We start from the raw sequence: 19,174 nt of genomic DNA, 5'->3' as shown, positions 1-19,174 counted from the left end.
ACAGCTTTCTTAGTGGCTCGGCTGTGACTTTAACTGAGACTCCCTGGATCTCTCGCCTGTCTGAATGAAAGTTTAAGTTTAGAGAATGCCGTAGACGTGGTGGAAATCTCTAAAACTCCTGCCAGGACTGCTAGCCACTGCCAGGTTGTTTTTCTCTCATTATAGTTTCTAATTGGTGTGATAGTGTTTATGCCACATTGCATAGCCACAGAAATCTTTACTGGAGAGATTTGGAGGAGTTATCTGTTATGTAGAAACCATTTTTAGGCTTTATAACAAATTCATTTCTGACCTGAAAATCCGACTTTTTAATTCCCTTTTTCATTCCTCTTTTATACAACTTTGATTATAAAATACATACTTCGGGGGCTTCCCTGGTGGCGCAGTGGTTGAGAGTCCGCCTGCCGATGCAGGGGACACGGGTTCGTGCCCCGGTCTGGGAGGATCCCACATGCCGCGGAGCGGCTGGGCCCGTGAGCCATGGCCGCTGAGCCTGCGCGTCCGGAGCCTGTGCTCCACAACGGGAGAGGCCACAACAGGGAGAGGCCTGCGTACAGCCAAAAAAAAAAAAAAAAAAAAAAATACTTCGTATAGAAACAGTATGAATTTCCTCAAATATACCAACTTCTGAAAAAGCAGCATACCAGTTTTCCCTCACCCTTGTCAATAACAGTTGATACTATAAATTTTCTTCCTCCGTTTTTATTTTTTAGTGCCAATCTGGTGGGTGGAAAATATTTAATTTTTGTTTTAATTTATATTTCTCTGATTACCAGTGAGGAAGAGTATTTTTTCATATCTTATATTTTCATTTGTTTATTAATGTAATTAAATCTATCTCTGTCTTCCATGGTGGCTTTTTCCCTGTAGATTTTTTGCTTAGTTTATCCCCATTTTGAGAACATATAAACATTTACCTATAAATATTTCTAAGTTGTTTTGGGCTTTCATTTTTAACCTTTACTTTTTTTTTTTTTTTGCGGTACGCGGGCCTCTCACTGTTGTGGCCTCTCCCGTTGCGGAGCACGGGCTCCGGACGCACAGGCTCAGTGGCCATGGCTCACGGGCCCAGCCGCTCTGCGGCATGTGGGATCTTCCCAGACTAGGGCACGAACCCGTGTCCCCTGCATCGGCAGGCGGACTCTCAACCACTGCACCACCAGGGAAGCCCCCTACTTTTTAATTTAAATAATTTTAGGGTAGTTTGTGTTGTGAGGGTCTTATTTTTTTCTTCATTGCTAACAATTACACTAGAGTATTTATAGAAAATTATTTCACTGCTCATAAGTTTGAATTGACATCTTTATGGTTTATGAAATTGTTTAATAATTAGGCTGTTTCTAGGCTTTCAGTTCAACCTGCTTTCTGGACTAGGATCACATTGTTTTTACTTATAGAGAATATTTATTTGTTTTATAAGACAAGCCCTTGTTTATGGCAGCACCTTACCCGTTTCATCTGTCTCATTCCCCACACCCCCGCCAGATAATGGTTTCTGCTACCAGTCTGTCTTTGTAAACCGAAGCGTGCCCTTCTAATCTTCTGTCAGGTGTTACAGTAACACCAGAAGTGCTTTCATAGGTCATCTCTTGTTTCCTCTTTATATAACCCGACAGATTAGTGAATCAGATTATTTGTTTATATATTACATATAGACAAAATGAATTTAGAGTGTGGATGAGTGACTTTTCCTAGGTGTCTCAGTAAGTGACAGATATTCAAGTTATGAAAAATAATAGCCGATGGCCATATGCAAGATACACATGGATGCAATTCATTCAGATATGTGAAAAGAGCACTGGACTACAAGCAGGACACTTTGGATCTGATCTCAGCTCTTTTACTCACTAGCTCTGCTACTTGTTTCTTAACTGTGTCATTGCAAATGACAACCCAGTGGTGGCGAGTATCCCTAGGACCCTATTGTGATCTCTAAATATGAGTCCCCACTGAAAGACACTAGAGATTCTTGGAGAAATGGCTAATGGTAGAATCCATGGGGGAGTAGGGGAGTAGAAAAGCAATTGTTTGAGGATTTGTATTTTTAAAAGTTCTCATTATCTGAATTTGTTTTTGTTTTAAATTTCTGAATGTACATATGAGTCCATTACTGATGTTTTCATGAAATAGGTGAAGTGAAGGGAAGGAATTATTGTAGTATTTCCAGTATGGGCATAATAGTAATTCGAGGATTAAAAAATATTTTTTATCATGTGAAAAAGAAATGCTTTATAACTAATGTTTTGAACTTTGATGAGTAATGAATATTTAATCTTTATCAGATGCCACCTTGGCTTCCAAAGATTAATTATGCTTATCATGTTAATAAACACACAGTGTATTTTCTTTTGTTTGTGAAGAGTAAAGCTTGGTTTAAACTAGAAGGTTCGTTTTTGCCTTTCGTTATTCAGTGACTGCCAGTTATGGTGTTCAGTTCATTGGTGACCTCACTCTTTCTGGTTACAGTTTGTCACAAAGCGGTGGTATTACTTTTTCATTTAACTTTCTTTATTCTGAAGAACAATATACATTTTAAACAGTACATAAAGCACACACACACACTCACATGCGCAGTGTGAATGATACGTGTAAAGTGATTGTCTCAAGGAATTGGAATACTGCTGGCATCCCAGAAATCATTTACGTATTCCTTCCCAATCATCATTTCTTCCCTTCCTTCATTATTGTGACTTCTATTGTTCTTTGCTTTTCTTTACAACCTGTGTGTATATTTTTAAAAAGTATAGATTCGTTTTACATATTTTTGCTTTACATAAATAGAGCGATCATATTTATTCTTCCGTGGCTTCTTTTGTTCAACATCATGTGTGAGGCTTATCCTTGACAGTTGTGCGTAGCATTTGCACATTCGTTGTCCTTGCTCTTCTGTGTGTTTTTTCTTTAATTCAAAATTCCATGTTTTATTTTGAAAGTGTCCTGAAAAGGTATCTTCATTTTGTTCTAATTTTCCATTTTTTAAAATACTTCAGGTGGAAATAAAAGTATTTCTTTTTGGCATAAAGTGAGTTTCGAGATAAGTTTTTACTTTATTCTTGGCTCAACACATTAAAAGTGTCCTGAAGAGATTAAACAGATATCTTACGTATGAAATGAAAATGCTACCCTGAGAATAGAGGGAATCGCGGGATCTCACAGGCTGTAAACACTGCTGCTGTTTAGCATGGCCTTAGTTGTGAAGGCACTCGACTGCATCCTGTTTGTACTTTCGTGTTTTGAACAGTTATTACTATGATCTACATTAACTAGTCTCAGACTTTTTGGTTTTAGAAGCCCTTTTGTGCTCTTAATAATTTGTAAAGTCCCCAGAGCGATTTTTTTTATGTGGGTTGTAACTCTCATATACATAGGCAGGTACTGCCCCAGCTCTCCAATGTCTAGATGTATCTGAAGACACATCTCCAACAGTATAAAGATACACATACAGCTGACCCTTGAACAACACAGTTTTGAACTCGAGGACCCACTTATACACGGACAGTTTTCCGTAGTAAATACTACAGTTCCACATGGTCTGTGGTTTGAAGCCATGGATGCAGAGGAACCTCATATGCGGAGGACTGACTGTAATTATACTCAGATTAAGCCCCACGTTGTTCACAGGTCATGTACACAAGGTTATTTGCAGTATTGTACTAATTGCAAAGTATTGCAGACAACGTAATTGCTTATAGATAAGGGAGTGCTTGAATCCACTGTGGTGCATCCACATTGGAGACTGGCAGCTCCAAAAAGGAATGAGGGAGATCTCTAACGAACTGATGTGGAGTGATTTCCAGGACATCTTGTCAAGCCGGGGTGAGGGGTGCACAAAAGACTCTGTAGTATGCTGCTCATTATGAGAGAACACACATATATCTGATCCTTTTTGCCAAAGAAAGCAGGAACAATAAGCTAGAAATGAAAGAGACCAGTTATCTAAGGGAGTGGTTGGGAGGGGATTAGTAGAAAGAAGGGGAAGGGGATGGGGGTGGTAGGTTTGAGGAGAAAGTGACACTTCTCTTTACCCTTCCCCAAAACTAGATAAAACCAGTCAAGGTGTGGGGTTGGGGGAACCCCAGAAGGAGTACAAACCCTAACAGATGAACCAGTTTTATAAATGAGTAACATAACTGCCCTCAAAGGGGTGGGGAAGAAGGGAATGGACCTAAGGAGCTTTGGAAGCCATTTTCTTGAATACTGTGAAGCTAAAGACAGAAGAACTGTGCATAAATGTTGTAATAATAAAGAAATATATTGTAGGTAATGAAGGCTGAGTTTTTTCATTATTCAAGAAAGAATAATGAAAAAGCACCTGGGGTGCTAGACTGGAATCAGAAATACTAGTAAGAACTCCTGGTGTTCAATTTATATGCAGACAGGGAGGTATAGAGATGCTGATGTGTGTCTGCAAAATGCATAACCTCATTTCCATCGTGAGAAAAAAACAGACAAATCCAAATTCTGGGACTTCTTACAAAATAACTGAGCAGTATATTTTAAAATGTCAAGAATTTGAAAGACAGGGAAAGACAGACTGAACACTGTTTTAGATGGATTGGAGGACACTTAGAAGAAATGTCAACTAAATGAAATGTGGGATCCTGGGTTAAATCCTGGAACAGATAAAGGACATTAGGGAAAAACTGAGGAAGTTAGAATAAGATCTTTAGTTTGGTTAGTGGTATTGTGCCAATGTGAATTTCCTAGTTTTGATCACTGTGCTGTGGTTATGTAAGCTCTTTACAGAAGGCTAGGTGAGGAGTGTATGGGAACTCTGTACTATTTTTGCAACTTTTCTGTATGTCTGTAAATAGTTCAGAATTAAAATTTTATTAAAAATAATCATTGACTCTATATTTCCTCAGCACTTATAATCACCCACTTCACTTTCCCATCTCCTTTAAACAAGTGAGTTATGAATTTCAGAAACATCTTACCACCAAACGTAATGATACAGGATAGATATCTTGGGCTTTTTTCATATACCATCTCTAAATTTGCAGTGCAGATATTATTGTGTTCTCCATATCGTTTGACATCCTAAAGCCATCATTTAATTTAGAATTCAGTTTAGCAAGTTGACTATTCCAAAGATTTGACCCAAATCTTAAAGCCATGGTGATATCGATAATAGACCATTATTATTAGAGTTGATATGTCTTGACAAGTCTCTATCCCTCCAAGATACTAGGTTTAATTTTGCTCATTTTCTTTAGACATACTTGATGTCTTGCATTTATTCAATATAAATTTATTGAATGCTCTCTAAGTGTAGAACTCTGTTGCTAAACTTTGGTTATGCAGTTACGAAAAGACATGTTCCCTGCCCTCTGGAGCATATTGTCTCATGGAGGAGAATATAATGATAAAACTAAGTGAACAAGTAAGTAAAAATTATGGTAAGTGCTGTAAGGAAATAAACCGGGCACATGAAAGATAGTGGAGGAGGGAAAGATGATGGGCAGCAAATTTAGGGAGAGCCATCAGAGATGTCCCTTCTGAGGGTATGACATGAAGATGAGGTCTTAAAAAGCAAAGCAGAGGAAACAGTGTTTAAAGCGGAGGGAATCCCTAAGGTAAGTAAAACCTTACCTTAGGTTGTTCGAGGACCAGAGTGTGGTGAGTGAGGTGGCACACAGGCACCCGTGTGGGTTAGTAATGCCGGACCTTGTAGGCCGTGTATGAAGTTTAAATTTTATAAGTAGCGAAGCACCTTAAGATGGACAGGATTTGATTTGCATTTTGAGAGTACTGTTGTTTTTGCAGTATTTGGACAACGGATTAGAATGGGATAAGAGTGGTTATGAAGAAAGTGTATGTCAGTAAATATGTCTCGCACACCTGCTTTGTGTAAATAGTGATGATGAACCATGTCCCTCCTCCAAAGGAGCTCAGATCATAGTAGGAGGCCCTGTAGTAATAATGAAGGTGAGAGGTGATGATAGAAGTTTTTGGAGGCTCAGAAGAGAAAAAAGAAGAGAGGGTGGGTTTGAGATTTGTTACATTTAGGTAGAACAGGCAAGAATGTCTCGTGGGTTGGAATGTGGGCACTAAAGGAGAGGAAGGAAGGGGGATGGCTCCTAGGTTTCCTGGCATATGGGGAACAGGGTGTGGGGCGATGCTCAGTGATGAGATGGGCGAACCCTGAGGGTGAGGTCAACAGGTTTCCAGGGAAAGAGAACAAGTCCATTTTCAACATGTGACTGTATCTGGGAGATACCCTAATGGAGATGTCAAGCCAGCAGTTGGAAGTACAGATTTGAAGTTTAGAGAAGTCTGGTGTAGTTAAATTAATTTTGGAGGCTTGAGCTTAAAAATCATATTTTAATCCATAAGAATCAGATACTGTCTAGAGATAAAATATTGACAGAAGAAAATGTAGTTAGAGCTGAACCCTTAGGATCCTCACCGTTTAGAGCTGGGACAGACTAGGAGAGGGTGGTGCTCGAAAGGAAGCTGAAATGAAGAGGCCAGTTGAAGCGGGAGAGAAAAAGGAGAGTATAACATCACTGAAGGCAGGAGAGGATTGTTAATGCTGCTGAGAGGCTGAGAAGGAGGACAGCATCCATGTGTGGTCTGATCCAGTGTGTCCAGGATGGTCAAGAGAGAAAGTACCCAGCGATCCCCCTGGTCTGGGGAAAGGGGTGCCTTACATTCTGCCCTGTTGACCTTGAGCATAGTAGATGGTCCCACAGCAATCCAGATACTTACCTTGCCAGTATTTCTGTCACACGCTCACCAAAATTCACTGCCCCTCGCAAGATCTTTGGAATATCTTAGGTATATGTGTGACTGTTCTAAGACGTGGTTATACAGTGGGTATTTAAAGAGTTTCTGCCATGGTCCTTGCATACTAACATTTAAACTATTTTACAATTCCAGTTGATATTCACAAATAAAGGACATGAATGATAAAAGCAATGAGGCACAGATTGGTGACAGGCCTTTCCTACTATGATGTTTTTCCTACTATAATGTTTTTCGATTATAGCGCCTCTTCTGTTGACAGTCTGTGTCGAAGTTTGCCAGGCTTTCTGTTTCCACTACACAAGAACTTAGCTCTGTATTAGTTACATTTAGATCTGCGTTGTTTCATTCACATTTTCTGTAAGCCATGTTTCACTGCAGTTGGCTGCATCATATTTCAGAATAATCTGTGGTTGTCCTCAGTAAACATTTATTGAGTGCCCATTGTGGAATTGTCATTCCGCTGAGTGCTGTGAGGATATAGAGATAAATAAGAATTTTTTCCCCCTGTGAACATTAGATATGCTTATTAAAACATTTTTTTGTGTGCTGGATATGTGAAAAGATGTGCTGTAGTGGAATTCATAAGTAATTGCTGCGTGAAGAGCTGGAATTAGGTAAATCCCAGCAACAAGAGCCTCCCAAATAAGCATTATGTGGACGCATAATCTTAGCTGATTTGACTGATGGTCATTTTGGGATTAGAAAAGCTTTGTACTGAAAGCCTACCCATCTTTTAAGGTTCAGATCAAATGTTCCCTCCCTTGTAAAGCCTGCCTAAATCCTTGCGGTGGGAATTAATCACACTCTGTGTTGCAGTTCCATTACAGCTTGTTTCTGCTTTGATTTCAAGGCTTATTTTCTTACCTTGTATTATATGCTGTTAGTTTGTGTGTTGTTTCCCCGTATATTTGAGTTTGGGAACCCTGTCTTGGTACTTTGCCCATTGTTGGTTCTCTATAAAATTGTTTATTGATTTCAGTTGCATCAATAGATGTCAAGACCTCTCATTCACAAGCATCTTAGCCTGCCCTTGGGAGCTTCCTGTCAACCAAATCCTTTAAGTATTTCGAGCCTCATTTTTAGGTGAGATACTCACTAGCATAGCTACTCTATTCTATACAACCTGATAGTGTTGGTGTTCCTTAAATATAGTTTATTGGTTTTCTAATTTATGCTCTTCTACCTATGCACTCTTCTTCCTCCGGATGTCCAGTTTTACTGCCTGAAGATTCTGGCTTAAAATTAACTTTTGTTGATGAACTCTACCCTGTTCTTGTTATTGTCTTATCTGTTGTTCCTCAGCCTGTATGTTTAATTATATTTTATTGTTTTATATTTTTCAATACATTGTTTTAGAATTGTTCTGTGTGATTTAATCATTTTCTCCGCCCCCCCCCCCCGACTAATTTATATCTGCCTTAGGTTAAGGGCTATTTTTAAAATTTCTTTTTAGCCTTTCTTAATCTTTTACAGAGGCAGCTTGTTCATTAATTACAGCTACAATTATTGTTATAAGTACTAAAAATTTAGTTACAAATTTAAAAAATTTTGTATGATGATATTATATTTAGCACCCTATATTCTTTAAAATTTCACAGGTTACCCTCTAAGGGCCTCGCATATTTTAACAAAGGAAATGCCATCTTCCCTTGGTTCAGGATGTTTATCTTTTATATTTTTATTCTTTCAGCAGTGACACTTTGTCTTTTGACAGAACTGCAGGTTCTAATACGACAAAGCAGACTGAACTGGGGGTAGTGGCTCATATCAGTAGTGGTTTGGTGCTTTGTTTTTATTTATGACAAAGATAAGTATCTGAATTTAACCTTGAGAGAGAGGACTGTCAGGGAGATTAATGGGACTGCTGAAAGAACATTGTGAGCCAGCTCTCCTGAGACCAATGACTATTAAGAATAAAGTTCAAAGAAAGTGAAAACAATAGAAATAGAGATAGGGGAATGCAGCTTTACATGTATTTAGGCATATTCTCCTCTTAGATGCAGAATAGGTGAAACGTTTGTGTTTTTCTTTACAGTTGTATTTTATTTGCTCTACCTACAAAAATTTGTTTTCTTCCATTTTGGTAAGAGATTTTTTTTTTTTTCTTTCTGAAATGAAGACCACTTCTCCTTGCTTTTTCCATTGACCATAGGGATAATAGTTTAAGATAACCTTTTAAAAAATTGATTATCTGACATCCTTCCAGAAATAGTATGTGATGTGTCACATTCAAGATACCTCTGATGTATTAATGTTCTTCTTGTTTTTGTAAAAATAAATTTTGGCTTCTTCTTAACAGACCTTCTTGACCTATTTAAAGATTTAATTCTATATCCTTTGTTCGCTTTGGATTAGTTTTTTTCTTAGGGCTTTTTCTATCTAGAATATGAGCATAACTGGGTTTTTATGCAGTTCTCAACAAATATTAAATGGAGTTAGGGATTATATAGGAAAAGTGTACATACAAATCAGCATCTGTTTTTACAACCCTGTGGATAGTTGCTGAAATTAACTTGAAAAATGTGTTTTCCTGCAGGTAAAGCACCTACTCATATTGTTGGCACATGTGCAAATTTTTAAAGCTTTTAGCTCAAACTGTGCCACTTCTTACCATTTAGGAAAAAGCAAAACAAGTCTCAAAATGACTTTAAGAAATTCTGCCATGTTTGAAATGTCCTCAGTAGACATGTTTTCCCCTGGACAAAATTCAGTTCCATTTGATAGCCAGTGAAATTTACTGAAAGAATGTGTATTGATAGTATGATTGTGTAGCCTACTAAGCTATTTCCTGCCGTTAAGTTTAGCCCTCTTCTATGGGAACTTTTAATCACATCATTTGAGCTTATTTCAGGAATGCTCCCCATAAAACAGTAAGTGGTTAAAGTTACATTTGTCATGAAATTTCTCACAAGTTACTAGGGTCTCACTTCAGTGAAACATATGGTTTAATCCTTTCCTTTGTGTTATTGTGGAAACTCCTCCTTTGCATTTGGAAAGTGGAATCTCCAAAGAGATTCCTTTTATTTTTAAGAGAGAGCAGAAACAGGTATATATATCGCACCTTTGCCAAGACCTCAGAGGCAAGAGACAGCCTCTTATGGACCACATCAATTGTTTATTATATTAAGTAAAAGACTGTCTTTGGGGTTTTGGGGGAAGACTTTGAAAATTTGTGCTTGTTCTTTTTAATAAGCATTAGTGATCAGAGGAGACGTGTCCTACGATTAGGTAAACCCCATGTCCTTGCCTGAACTTCTGTTACCAGCTACCAGAATTTTCAAGATGAGAACCTGGCCAGTCTATGTGGGATATTTGTACTCGGTGCTCCATAAAAGTTATTTATATAAAGCATCATTTTATATGTATATGTTTCCATTTCCTTAATGAAATGCATCTGCTTTTGTTTTGACTTTGATTTTTAACAATGTAAACTGTGGGAGATATTTGAGGGACTTTAAAGAGAACAGGGGGAGAAAATATCTTTACATTTGAACCCAAAGCATTTCCTTAAACCAAAAAGTGGTTGGTGTGTAACCAAATTCTGTCTCTGTTAGGCTAGCTTTCATTTCTTAAAATTGACCTCATCAATGCATCTGGCTTCAACCCCCCCCCCCCCCGCTCCACTAAGCATCTGAGCAGTTGGTAATTGAATTCTGACCTGTTGAATGATTTTAATGAAATCTTCCGCATGTGTATTTATGTTTGGGTGATGGGGAGGAGGTATAGCAGTGGGGTTGAGGGTGACGAAGAAGGAAGCACGGTCTCTTCACAGTAAGGATAATGGATAGCAGTTAACATTAATATCTTTCAGAGCATGTTAAACTCTCTGGTAAGTGGTGTTTACCCCAGAGGAAGTGGCCCTTAATGTTAAGCTGAGGGAATGACCTCCACTGGCAGGGCCAGGGCAGGGGGATGAGTGGACGTGGGGGGCTGTTCCCTCAGATTTTCATGAAATCTGCAGTGACCTTCCTTCTGCTGCTGAGAAAAGCTTAATGAGATCTGTCCGTATCAAGTGATTTCTTTTATGTTACTGTATAGTGAGCCTCTTTTTTTTTCTTTTAATTTTGAGGGAGCTATTTGAAGAGAACAAAAAATTAATTTTTCATTGCTGTTGTTCCTTGTGTCCTTTTGCCTTTGCTTTCCTTGTTGAACGTTGGATCTGAAGGCAAGGCAGTGGGGAATAGAGTCTCACAGCTGGTTTATAGCTGATGTTGACAGAGCTGATGTCAAGAAGTAAAGTTCGGAGGAGTGTCTTAGGGGAGTGGGATTATGGGATTTGCTCAAGGGTCCGGTCCAGTCTCCCCGAGCGAAGTTACAGCTGTCATAGCTTTTGCCCTAATCTCGTTTGAGTATAGGAGGCTTCTTCTTTAAAGACACGAGAAATGCTTTGGTAGCTCCCCCTTTCCTCTTGTTCTCCCTCTACCATCCCCCCAAAACTAGTCACAAAAACCACCTGCGTCGAGCCCTTTCCTCTGTGAATGAAGTGGTCTCATCGGACCCCAGCTAATACGTAGAGTTGGCGCAAAGAGTAGACTTAATTATCATCAAAATCCATGAGGGATCAGGAGTTTATAGAGGGCTTTACTCAGTGGGAGCCAGCAAGACTGTGAATATGTCATTCTCATATTTTCTTAAAAAACTGGCTTAATTCCCCCAAAATGTGGAGGCTAAACGTATTAATAAACCTCTATTGTATAGCTCTCTAAACATTGACCCAGTAATTGTTTTCAGTTGAACTTTGATTGACTGGCATATTGTTGTGTATTCTTAGGACTGAACTGTTATTGAATTAAGTTGGATTACTCTGATGTTTACAATAATCACAAGAAAACATCTCTCCTTAGAACTCAATCGAGTTGCAGACTTTCTTCTAAATAATTCCTGACAGAATGCATATTTTGCTGACCTCATATCCAATGATATGCTGATCCATAACCCAATTTTGTGATGTCTTCTGAATGTCTGCCGTTTACATTTTAGGTATGTGATTTCATTTTAATTTGGTATCATTTGGGTTCCACTTTAATATACTCTCATAACAAAAGCTGTGTCTTTGTAGTAAAGGCTCTCTTACCCTAACAGTTATTTTTCTCTCAGAAGCAGTTCTGTTAATCACTGTTTTCATTCTTCATTGCTTCATTGATAATCCAGTTTTCTTGTACTGGAGCTATATCCTCGGGTACTATGAAAACCATCTTCCAAGATGGCCCCAGAGCATCCTTACCTCTTGGTATTTGTGGCCTTGTGTCGTCTTGTGGCAGGGTTAGTCTTTGTGCACAGTAGAAAGTGTCAGATGTGATGGTATGTGACTTCTGAAGCTGGAACACAAGAGACATGGATGCCCTGCCTTGCTCTCCAGGGTCACCTGCTCTGAGGAGTGCCAGGTGCCATGTGGACAGGACCCTTGCCAGTGGTCATCGCCAACTTGCCAACCATGTAAGAGGAGGCAGAGGACTGAATCCTGGCAGGCATCTCAGCTGTCCCCCAGGGAGAGAACCTGGAACCAGACTGTTAGGTTAAGCTGCTCTTGAGTTTCTGACCCACAGAAACTGTGTGAGACAAAAAATGTTCACTGTTCTTTTAAGCTGCTAAGTATTGAGGTAACTTGTTAAATTGATACAATAAATAGCTAACATGGGCACTTTATATCCTAGGTACTAAAGTGATCTGCCACATGCCTGAATTTTTCTTTTTCCTTTCAATTCACAGTTTGGTTTTCTCTGTTGATAGAACAGTAAGTGCTATTTGAATTTCTTTTACTCATGTTATCACTGCAGTAATTTTCAGTCACTTGTTAGAGCTTTTGACAGTGCTTTCCGTAAGGATTCTCACCTAGTACCTCATATTTATGTGCTGACAGGCTATGAACTAAGAGAAGAGTTATGAATTTATGTAAAACATGGTGTGTTGTATAGCCTTTTATAGATGCATTTCATATGTAAAAACTTGAGTGGTGTCCAGTAGAAATACAACGTGAGCACACGTATAATTTTGCATTTTCTAATAGCATCATTAAAAAAACGAAAAGGAAACAGATGACTTTAATTTTAATAATGTACTTTACTAAATCCAGTGTATCCAAAATATTACCATTTCAATATATAATCAATGTGAAGATTATTAATGAAATATTTTACATTCCTTTTTTGGGGAGGCAGTAAGTCTTTAGAATTTATAGCACATCTTAGTTTGGACACATTGTAAGTGCTCATTAGCTACATGTGGCTAGTGGCTGTGTTGCACTGGACAAGACAAATGAGAAGTTATGACTTTATTCCAGGCTAGCTGCAAATCAATAATGCGTATGAACAACAGAAATGAAGTTCTTGAACTTAACTTTAATCTCTATCTACATTTAGTTCCCGTAAGTCATCTTTCTGCTTTCTGGATGCCTCAGAGCCTTCGAGCCTGTGGAGCATCCCAGGGATAGAAGGGATTAGGGATCTCGGAGGTTCTGTGTAGATTCCTCCAGGATTACAAACTTGAGTGGTGTGGCTGCCTCATGATTTATGTTGAAGATGGGTGAATGTGGACTTTCTGAAAGAGAAAGTCTAGTTAAGACTGTGAAGCACATTCAGGGCCTTAGGCTGTACTTGGTACGATCCCTCTCAGAGCCACCAAGGAGTACTTTCCGGGGGCTCAGCACATCCCCTACTTCCTCGAGCCTGGGCCTGAGAGTGTACCGAGTCTGTTGTGTTTCACAGTTTCTGAAGTCCACCACTTTACCAAGTGACATTTTATTGCGTCACACATATTCAGAGAATATGGTGGTCGCTGTCACTTCTGCTCCAAGTTAGGGCAGTGAACAGATGAGAGACTTCTCTCTTCAAACCAAAACACACTGTTAAGTATAGTATAGACGAGCAGTTTTATCACCAGAATTCTGTGTAAAACTCTATCACCGAAATCTACTCACTACTATTTTTCTAGGTATGTGTGTGTGTGTGTGTGTGTGTGTGTGTGTATGTGTGTATGAAACCATTTGCACAGAAAAGGGGATGGGGGTCCGTTTTGAAACCTCTTGGCTTGGGCCTCAGACCTTGGCTGTTGAGATGTTTAAGCTTTAGATATCTTCAGAATCTCTGGTTTAACAGCAGAACTTATGGCAACATTATCATTCCTTTAAAAAATGTTATTATTTGGAGTATCCCACAGTTACCTAAAGACTGGAAAGGAATTTATCATCATCATTTTGACCTACTCATGCAAATTATTGGCATGAAGAAATTCACAGGACTTTTTAAAAATTTTATTTTATTCAAGTCTAGTTGATTTACAACGTTGTGTCAATTTCTGCCATACAACAGTGACTCAGTTATACATGTACATTCTTTTCCATATTCTTTTCCATTATGGTTTATCAGAGGACATTGAACATAGTTCCCTGTGCTGTACAATAGGAGCTTATTGTTTATCCATTCTGTGTATAATGGTTTGCATCTGCTCATCCCAAACTCCCCATCCCTCTGTCTCCCATCCCCCCACCCCCTTGGCAACCACACGTCTGTTCTCTGTGTCTTCACAGGACTTTTGAAGAGAAAACTGAAGAGTACAGTGGCTTAAAATTCGTACATGTTGTTTTCTTAAACTTGTATTCCTTTTTGCCATTAGCACTGAGTTGTGACACATTTGTCCGGTCAGCTCTTCTCTTTCCATGATAAATAGTTAATATGTTTAGAGTATCAGTATCTGAAATAGTCACCACATTTATAACTATTTCCAAAAGTTCTCTATATTCTTATTAATTTACTTGGCAGTGTGTGCTATTCTTTTAACATTTTAAATTTCATTTTGATTTTTTTCAGAGCAATATATATTTCTATCGTATACAAAGCAAGGCAGCACTGCATGGCTCATCTGCCTCGTTCTTGTCTAACCTTGATTCCTGCCCCTCGGAGATGACCACTTTCACCCCTCTTTGGGTTGTTTCTTCTGTTGTTTACTTCCACTTTTTTTTATCGTTATTTGATTATTTTTCTCATTTGGACATTAGTTATGTGTTGACTTCTTATCCTGAGTGATGAGGAATTGGCTTTTTTACACAAGTCACCCCGCATTCTTCCCTCTCTGTCTTTCCAATATAGTTATATCAAGCTTTGCATTATTGTGACCAAGGCACGTAGTGTATTACGACTTCATTTCCTTTATTGGACTCATAGTTTTTCCTGCTGGTGGTAATTGGTTTGTTTGTTTTATTAGTTATTTGTATACATATCACCAGTTTATTCCCAAATTCCTTTCTCCAACCATGACATTCCTCCCAATATCGTTACTGTTGTAAAATACATCATCCCTTATTAATTAACCTCAGGGAATCTCTACATGCACTTTTTTCTTGGACACATCTTTCCTGGCATTTCTTTCCTCTACTCCAAACTGTACTTATTCTCCAGGCTTGTTGTCACCTCCACAGTTCCCTTCACCATGCATTTGAGGCGGAGCACAGACCTGGTAGCTCTCTGAGGGTCTGTGATGTGGGGTCAAGTTTTTCAGACTTTGCATTCCACCCTCACATTAGATTGCTAGTTTGGATGTAGAACTCTATATCAGAAGTCATCTTTCCCTCGGAGTTTTAAAGGCATCGCCTCAATTGTCTTCTAGTTTTCTGTGTTGCCATTAAAAATTCCACTGCCTTCCATTTTTTTATTCTTTGTGGGTGATCATTTTTGCCCTTTCTAAACTTTTTAAGATCTTTTCTTTTCTCTAGTATTCTAAACGTTACAAAAAAGTACCCATATTATAATCTAAGTGCAGAAAAATGTATTTAACCTTGAAGAAACAGTGAGGACAAGAAAGAATAATTATAAATATGACCTAGCAGTGTGGTTAGGGCTCCAATATTTGTAGAACTAAAAGGTTCTATTTATTTCTGGCATTGGCTCAATATTTTATTAAATGAAATAGATTCAAGGTTTTGTTCAGTACAAAGGAAACTTCCTTGGTTTGCCTTAGCAGATATCTGTTAAGATTCCAAAAACAAAACTAGAGCCAAATTTTATTCACTATATGGTTTCAGTAGTTGGACTTCGTTAAAGATGGTGGGGGGTATTTGATTTGCTATCTTCATTTTTCTCGTTACTGCCCTGGTTTATTATGATTTCCTTAGAGCAGATGGTCCCATACTTAGTTTTATACTGAGATGTAACATGACTTACAGTATCTCATAAAAATGATTCAACAATCTTCTCCTTTTCTTTTTATTTGTGGTTTCACTTGGCTTCTGTTTTTCGTTTTTGTCATGGAGAAAGATTTTGAACCAGGCTTTGCCATTAGGTCCAGAAAACTTTTCAATAAATGACCTTGCACACACAGCTCATCTGGTAGACTCTGGTTTTAACACTGGTTTCAGGGAAACTTTCAGTATGAAAACCTGCACTGATCATCTGCCTTATGACAAATTACTAATTATCCTCGCTCTAAAAAAACGTTTTATTGATAAAGCCTCAAAGCTGTTTTTTGGCCCATGCAGAAGAGCAAGTAAACTGTTCGCTTGAAATTGGGTTCCTGGGAAGCTATTTGGAATAACCCTCATTTTAGGTTAGGTTACCAGAAGCCTCTCAGGAGATCTCCAGAAGACAGTTTAAGGGTGAAGGATGCAATAGGCTGGATATAAACAATACTGAGCTATTCACAGCTAATTGATAATGGGAAACATTTGTGTTTCTGTTTGCTTACAGGAATCTGTAATTCAGAATCCCGTGTTACTACAGATGTAGTTATTCATTAGAGGATTTGACAGGACTGCACTGATCATTGCATCCATTCCTTTCCACTTAATCCTTCTGTTATATTTCATTTTCTTTGAATCAAGAGAAACTATGTTGGACTTTGTTTTCACGGGAGTCATTCCTTGTCTCTCTCTGCTTGGCCTCGTTGTAGAAACCCTTATTGTACTCCGCTGTTAATGGCAAGCAAACTGGAAGCATTTAGATTTCAACAAAGAGCATTTTTTTGATATAGCTAAACTGCCCTGCATAAAACAGAACCTTACTTAGGGACTAAATCAGAGTATTTTATAACATTATCTCCGAGAAGCATGAAAACTTAAAAAAAAAAAAAAAAGAACATACATCATCAAAATGTGAATATTCTTTTTCCTAAATCTTTTTTTTTAATTGAGAAAAGTGGGAGAGAGCAAAAGATATAACAACTTTTTATTAGGAAGGATGTTAAATAATAGATGCCATTCCATCAAAGTTGGGAGAAGAATCTGACTTACCTTTGAGAGATTTCAGTTCTAGATTTCTGAAGACAGAGTTGTCAAAAAAGGACTTTCTTGTACTTTGTGCTTATGAAAACTGAACTACAATAAGATCAAATAAGAGTTGCATAGATAAAAGACAAAATCCTTTGGTATCTTTTGCTGATATGAGTGTTCAGAAAGTTGGAGAATGAATGGACAAATCTTGTTCTTTGTTTCATCTATTAATAAAAGGCAGCTCTTTATTCTTGGTCTTCTGGTTCTATAAGAATTTAAAGAAGAAATGCTTAGAGTAATCTGATGAATCCAGTTCTTCATACTACTTGAAAACTGTTTCATTTATTCTTCTTATTTTAAGATCGTCTGTCTTACATGATTTTAAAGTCCTGTAGGATTTTGTTTGTTTTTCTGGTAGAAATCCATATTTACCTCCCCAAAAGTTACTTCTTAGACTTGTGTAGAATATTAGGCCTAGTGGGTTTTGGTTGTCTAACCAAATTACTCATCCTTAGCCAGACCAGTTACTTATCACAGTTATTTTTAGTTTTCTTACATGAGATTGAGAGAAAACTTTACTCTCTTGAATTCATTAGGAAAAATCTCCTTTTGCATTTCTTTTTTTAAAAAAATGAATTTGCCAACAATTGTCTATATGTAGCATATAATCTGACTGATCATGCTGTTTACTTAACTTTCTCATCTAGGCTTAACTTTGCAGGGAGAGAGTGTTTAGCTATTGAGTCTTGTGACTTAGGCTTCATCAAAGCTGGCTCTCAGCCCAGTTTAGAGAGTAGTTCAAAAACAGCTTTGCATTTTTAAATAATCAAGCCCCTGCTGCCTATCTGCCTAACACAAACAATTTTCTTCTGTGTGTTATGGAGAAAGTCCATCACAGGTTTCTCTTGCTTAACTAACTTGACCCTTTGCTCTTAATAATATACTTCTTCAACCTCTTTACGTCTCTCTTCCCCTGTTTTATTCTTTCCTTTGTGTCCATATCTTTTTGGCCTAGATGTACTTCTGAAGGGAAGAACATTTTATAAGCACATAGCCCTTTCTTGATAAATGGGCTCTCCTTGAGTTAATTAGTCTCCTTCACCTGGTCTTCCGTCGTTTTCCAGGACAGTCTCCGTAAGAAGGATGACAGGATTGAAGAGCTGGAAGAAGCACTAAGAGAAAGTGTACAGATAACTGCAGAGCGAGAGATGGTGCTGGCACAGGAGGAGTCAGCCAGGACCAGTGCTGAAAAACAGGTCTGCGATTTTTTACAGTTACGGCAGTGCTGCTGGTTAAAGGAGGGTGAAGCCCAGCCAGTATGGCTTCGGTGAACAGTACATAATGTATGTTTGCAGGGTTTCAAAGCACTTCACCTAGTGTAAGTATTTAGAGTTAAATAAGAATTAAAACACAGCCATATTAAGAATTGATTCATGTTAATGCAGTCATTTGTGCGTTACATATTTGGGGCTGACTTGTATATATTGATGTTGTATATGCTGACACATCTGATGAGATGAAATTTAACTTGGCTGTCTGTCACCAGACTGAGCACAACCCTGCTTTTAAATTGAATGGGAAAACACAAACACTTCTGAGTCAAAGATGTTGATTTAAATAGCAAAAGGTTTATTTATTTTATAGCCTGTCTTGTTCACAAGAGCCGTTAAAGTTATAACAAGTTGAGGTTGGTAACAGATATGAAGGACATAGATGTCATGACACCTGGGAGTCCCAGATCAGCATCTCAACCCGGAGGTGACTTGTTAAAGAATTCTGCTGTTTCTGTTTGTTTTCTCTGTTTTTATATGTCTTTTTAGATTCTCTACCCTTGCTTTAAACTTTTTATTAGGCAGAATAACTAAAGGTGGGAGGTCTGAATGGAAGAAATACTTTTAACAAGTGAAGGCTCTAATCTCAGTTCCCATTATAAGAGTGTCTTTTTTCCAGTGTTGTTTCCATCTCTTTATTGGAGAAACATAAGTGCCAAACTATTTGTAAAAAGTGTTCAGTGAGAGGGTGACATGAATCTTTTGGGGAGCCCTTTGATCAGACCACCAGAGCTCTTGTGAGCTAGGGTAGCTCCATAGCAAGGAAGAAGAGTACCTTTCAAAGCAGACGTGTCATGGTGTGTACTACCAGGGAGTCCCCTCATAACTTAGATACAAGGATCTGGTTTCTTTAGTGTCAAGTGTGGAAAGACAAACTGACATTTATTAGCAAAGC

The 19,174-nt window shown here is 38.2% G+C and overlaps 1 protein-coding gene across 5 annotated transcripts in view; it reads left to right on the top strand.

Annotated features, from left to right (window-relative positions):
- Positions 1-19,174, top strand: part of ERC1 (ELKS/RAB6-interacting/CAST family member 1) — a 388,457-nt gene that overhangs the window by 171,340 nt on the left and 197,943 nt on the right. For all 5 annotated transcript variants that reach the window (XM_081249168.1, XM_081249164.1, XM_081249165.1 and 2 more), the window contains exon 14: positions 18,073-18,204. In XM_081249168.1, coding sequence (XP_081105294.1) covers positions 18,073-18,204 — 132 coding nt within the window. The remainder of the gene's footprint in view (positions 1-18,072; positions 18,205-19,174) is intronic.

This window comes from Mesoplodon bidens (genome assembly GCF_964165515.1).
Source record: "Mesoplodon bidens genome assembly, chromosome: 11".
Classification (NCBI taxonomy): Eukaryota; Metazoa; Chordata; class Mammalia; order Artiodactyla; family Ziphiidae; genus Mesoplodon; species Mesoplodon bidens.
The sequence above is the reverse complement of the archived record's forward strand: the minus strand, read 5'-3'. Positions and strand labels throughout refer to the sequence as shown.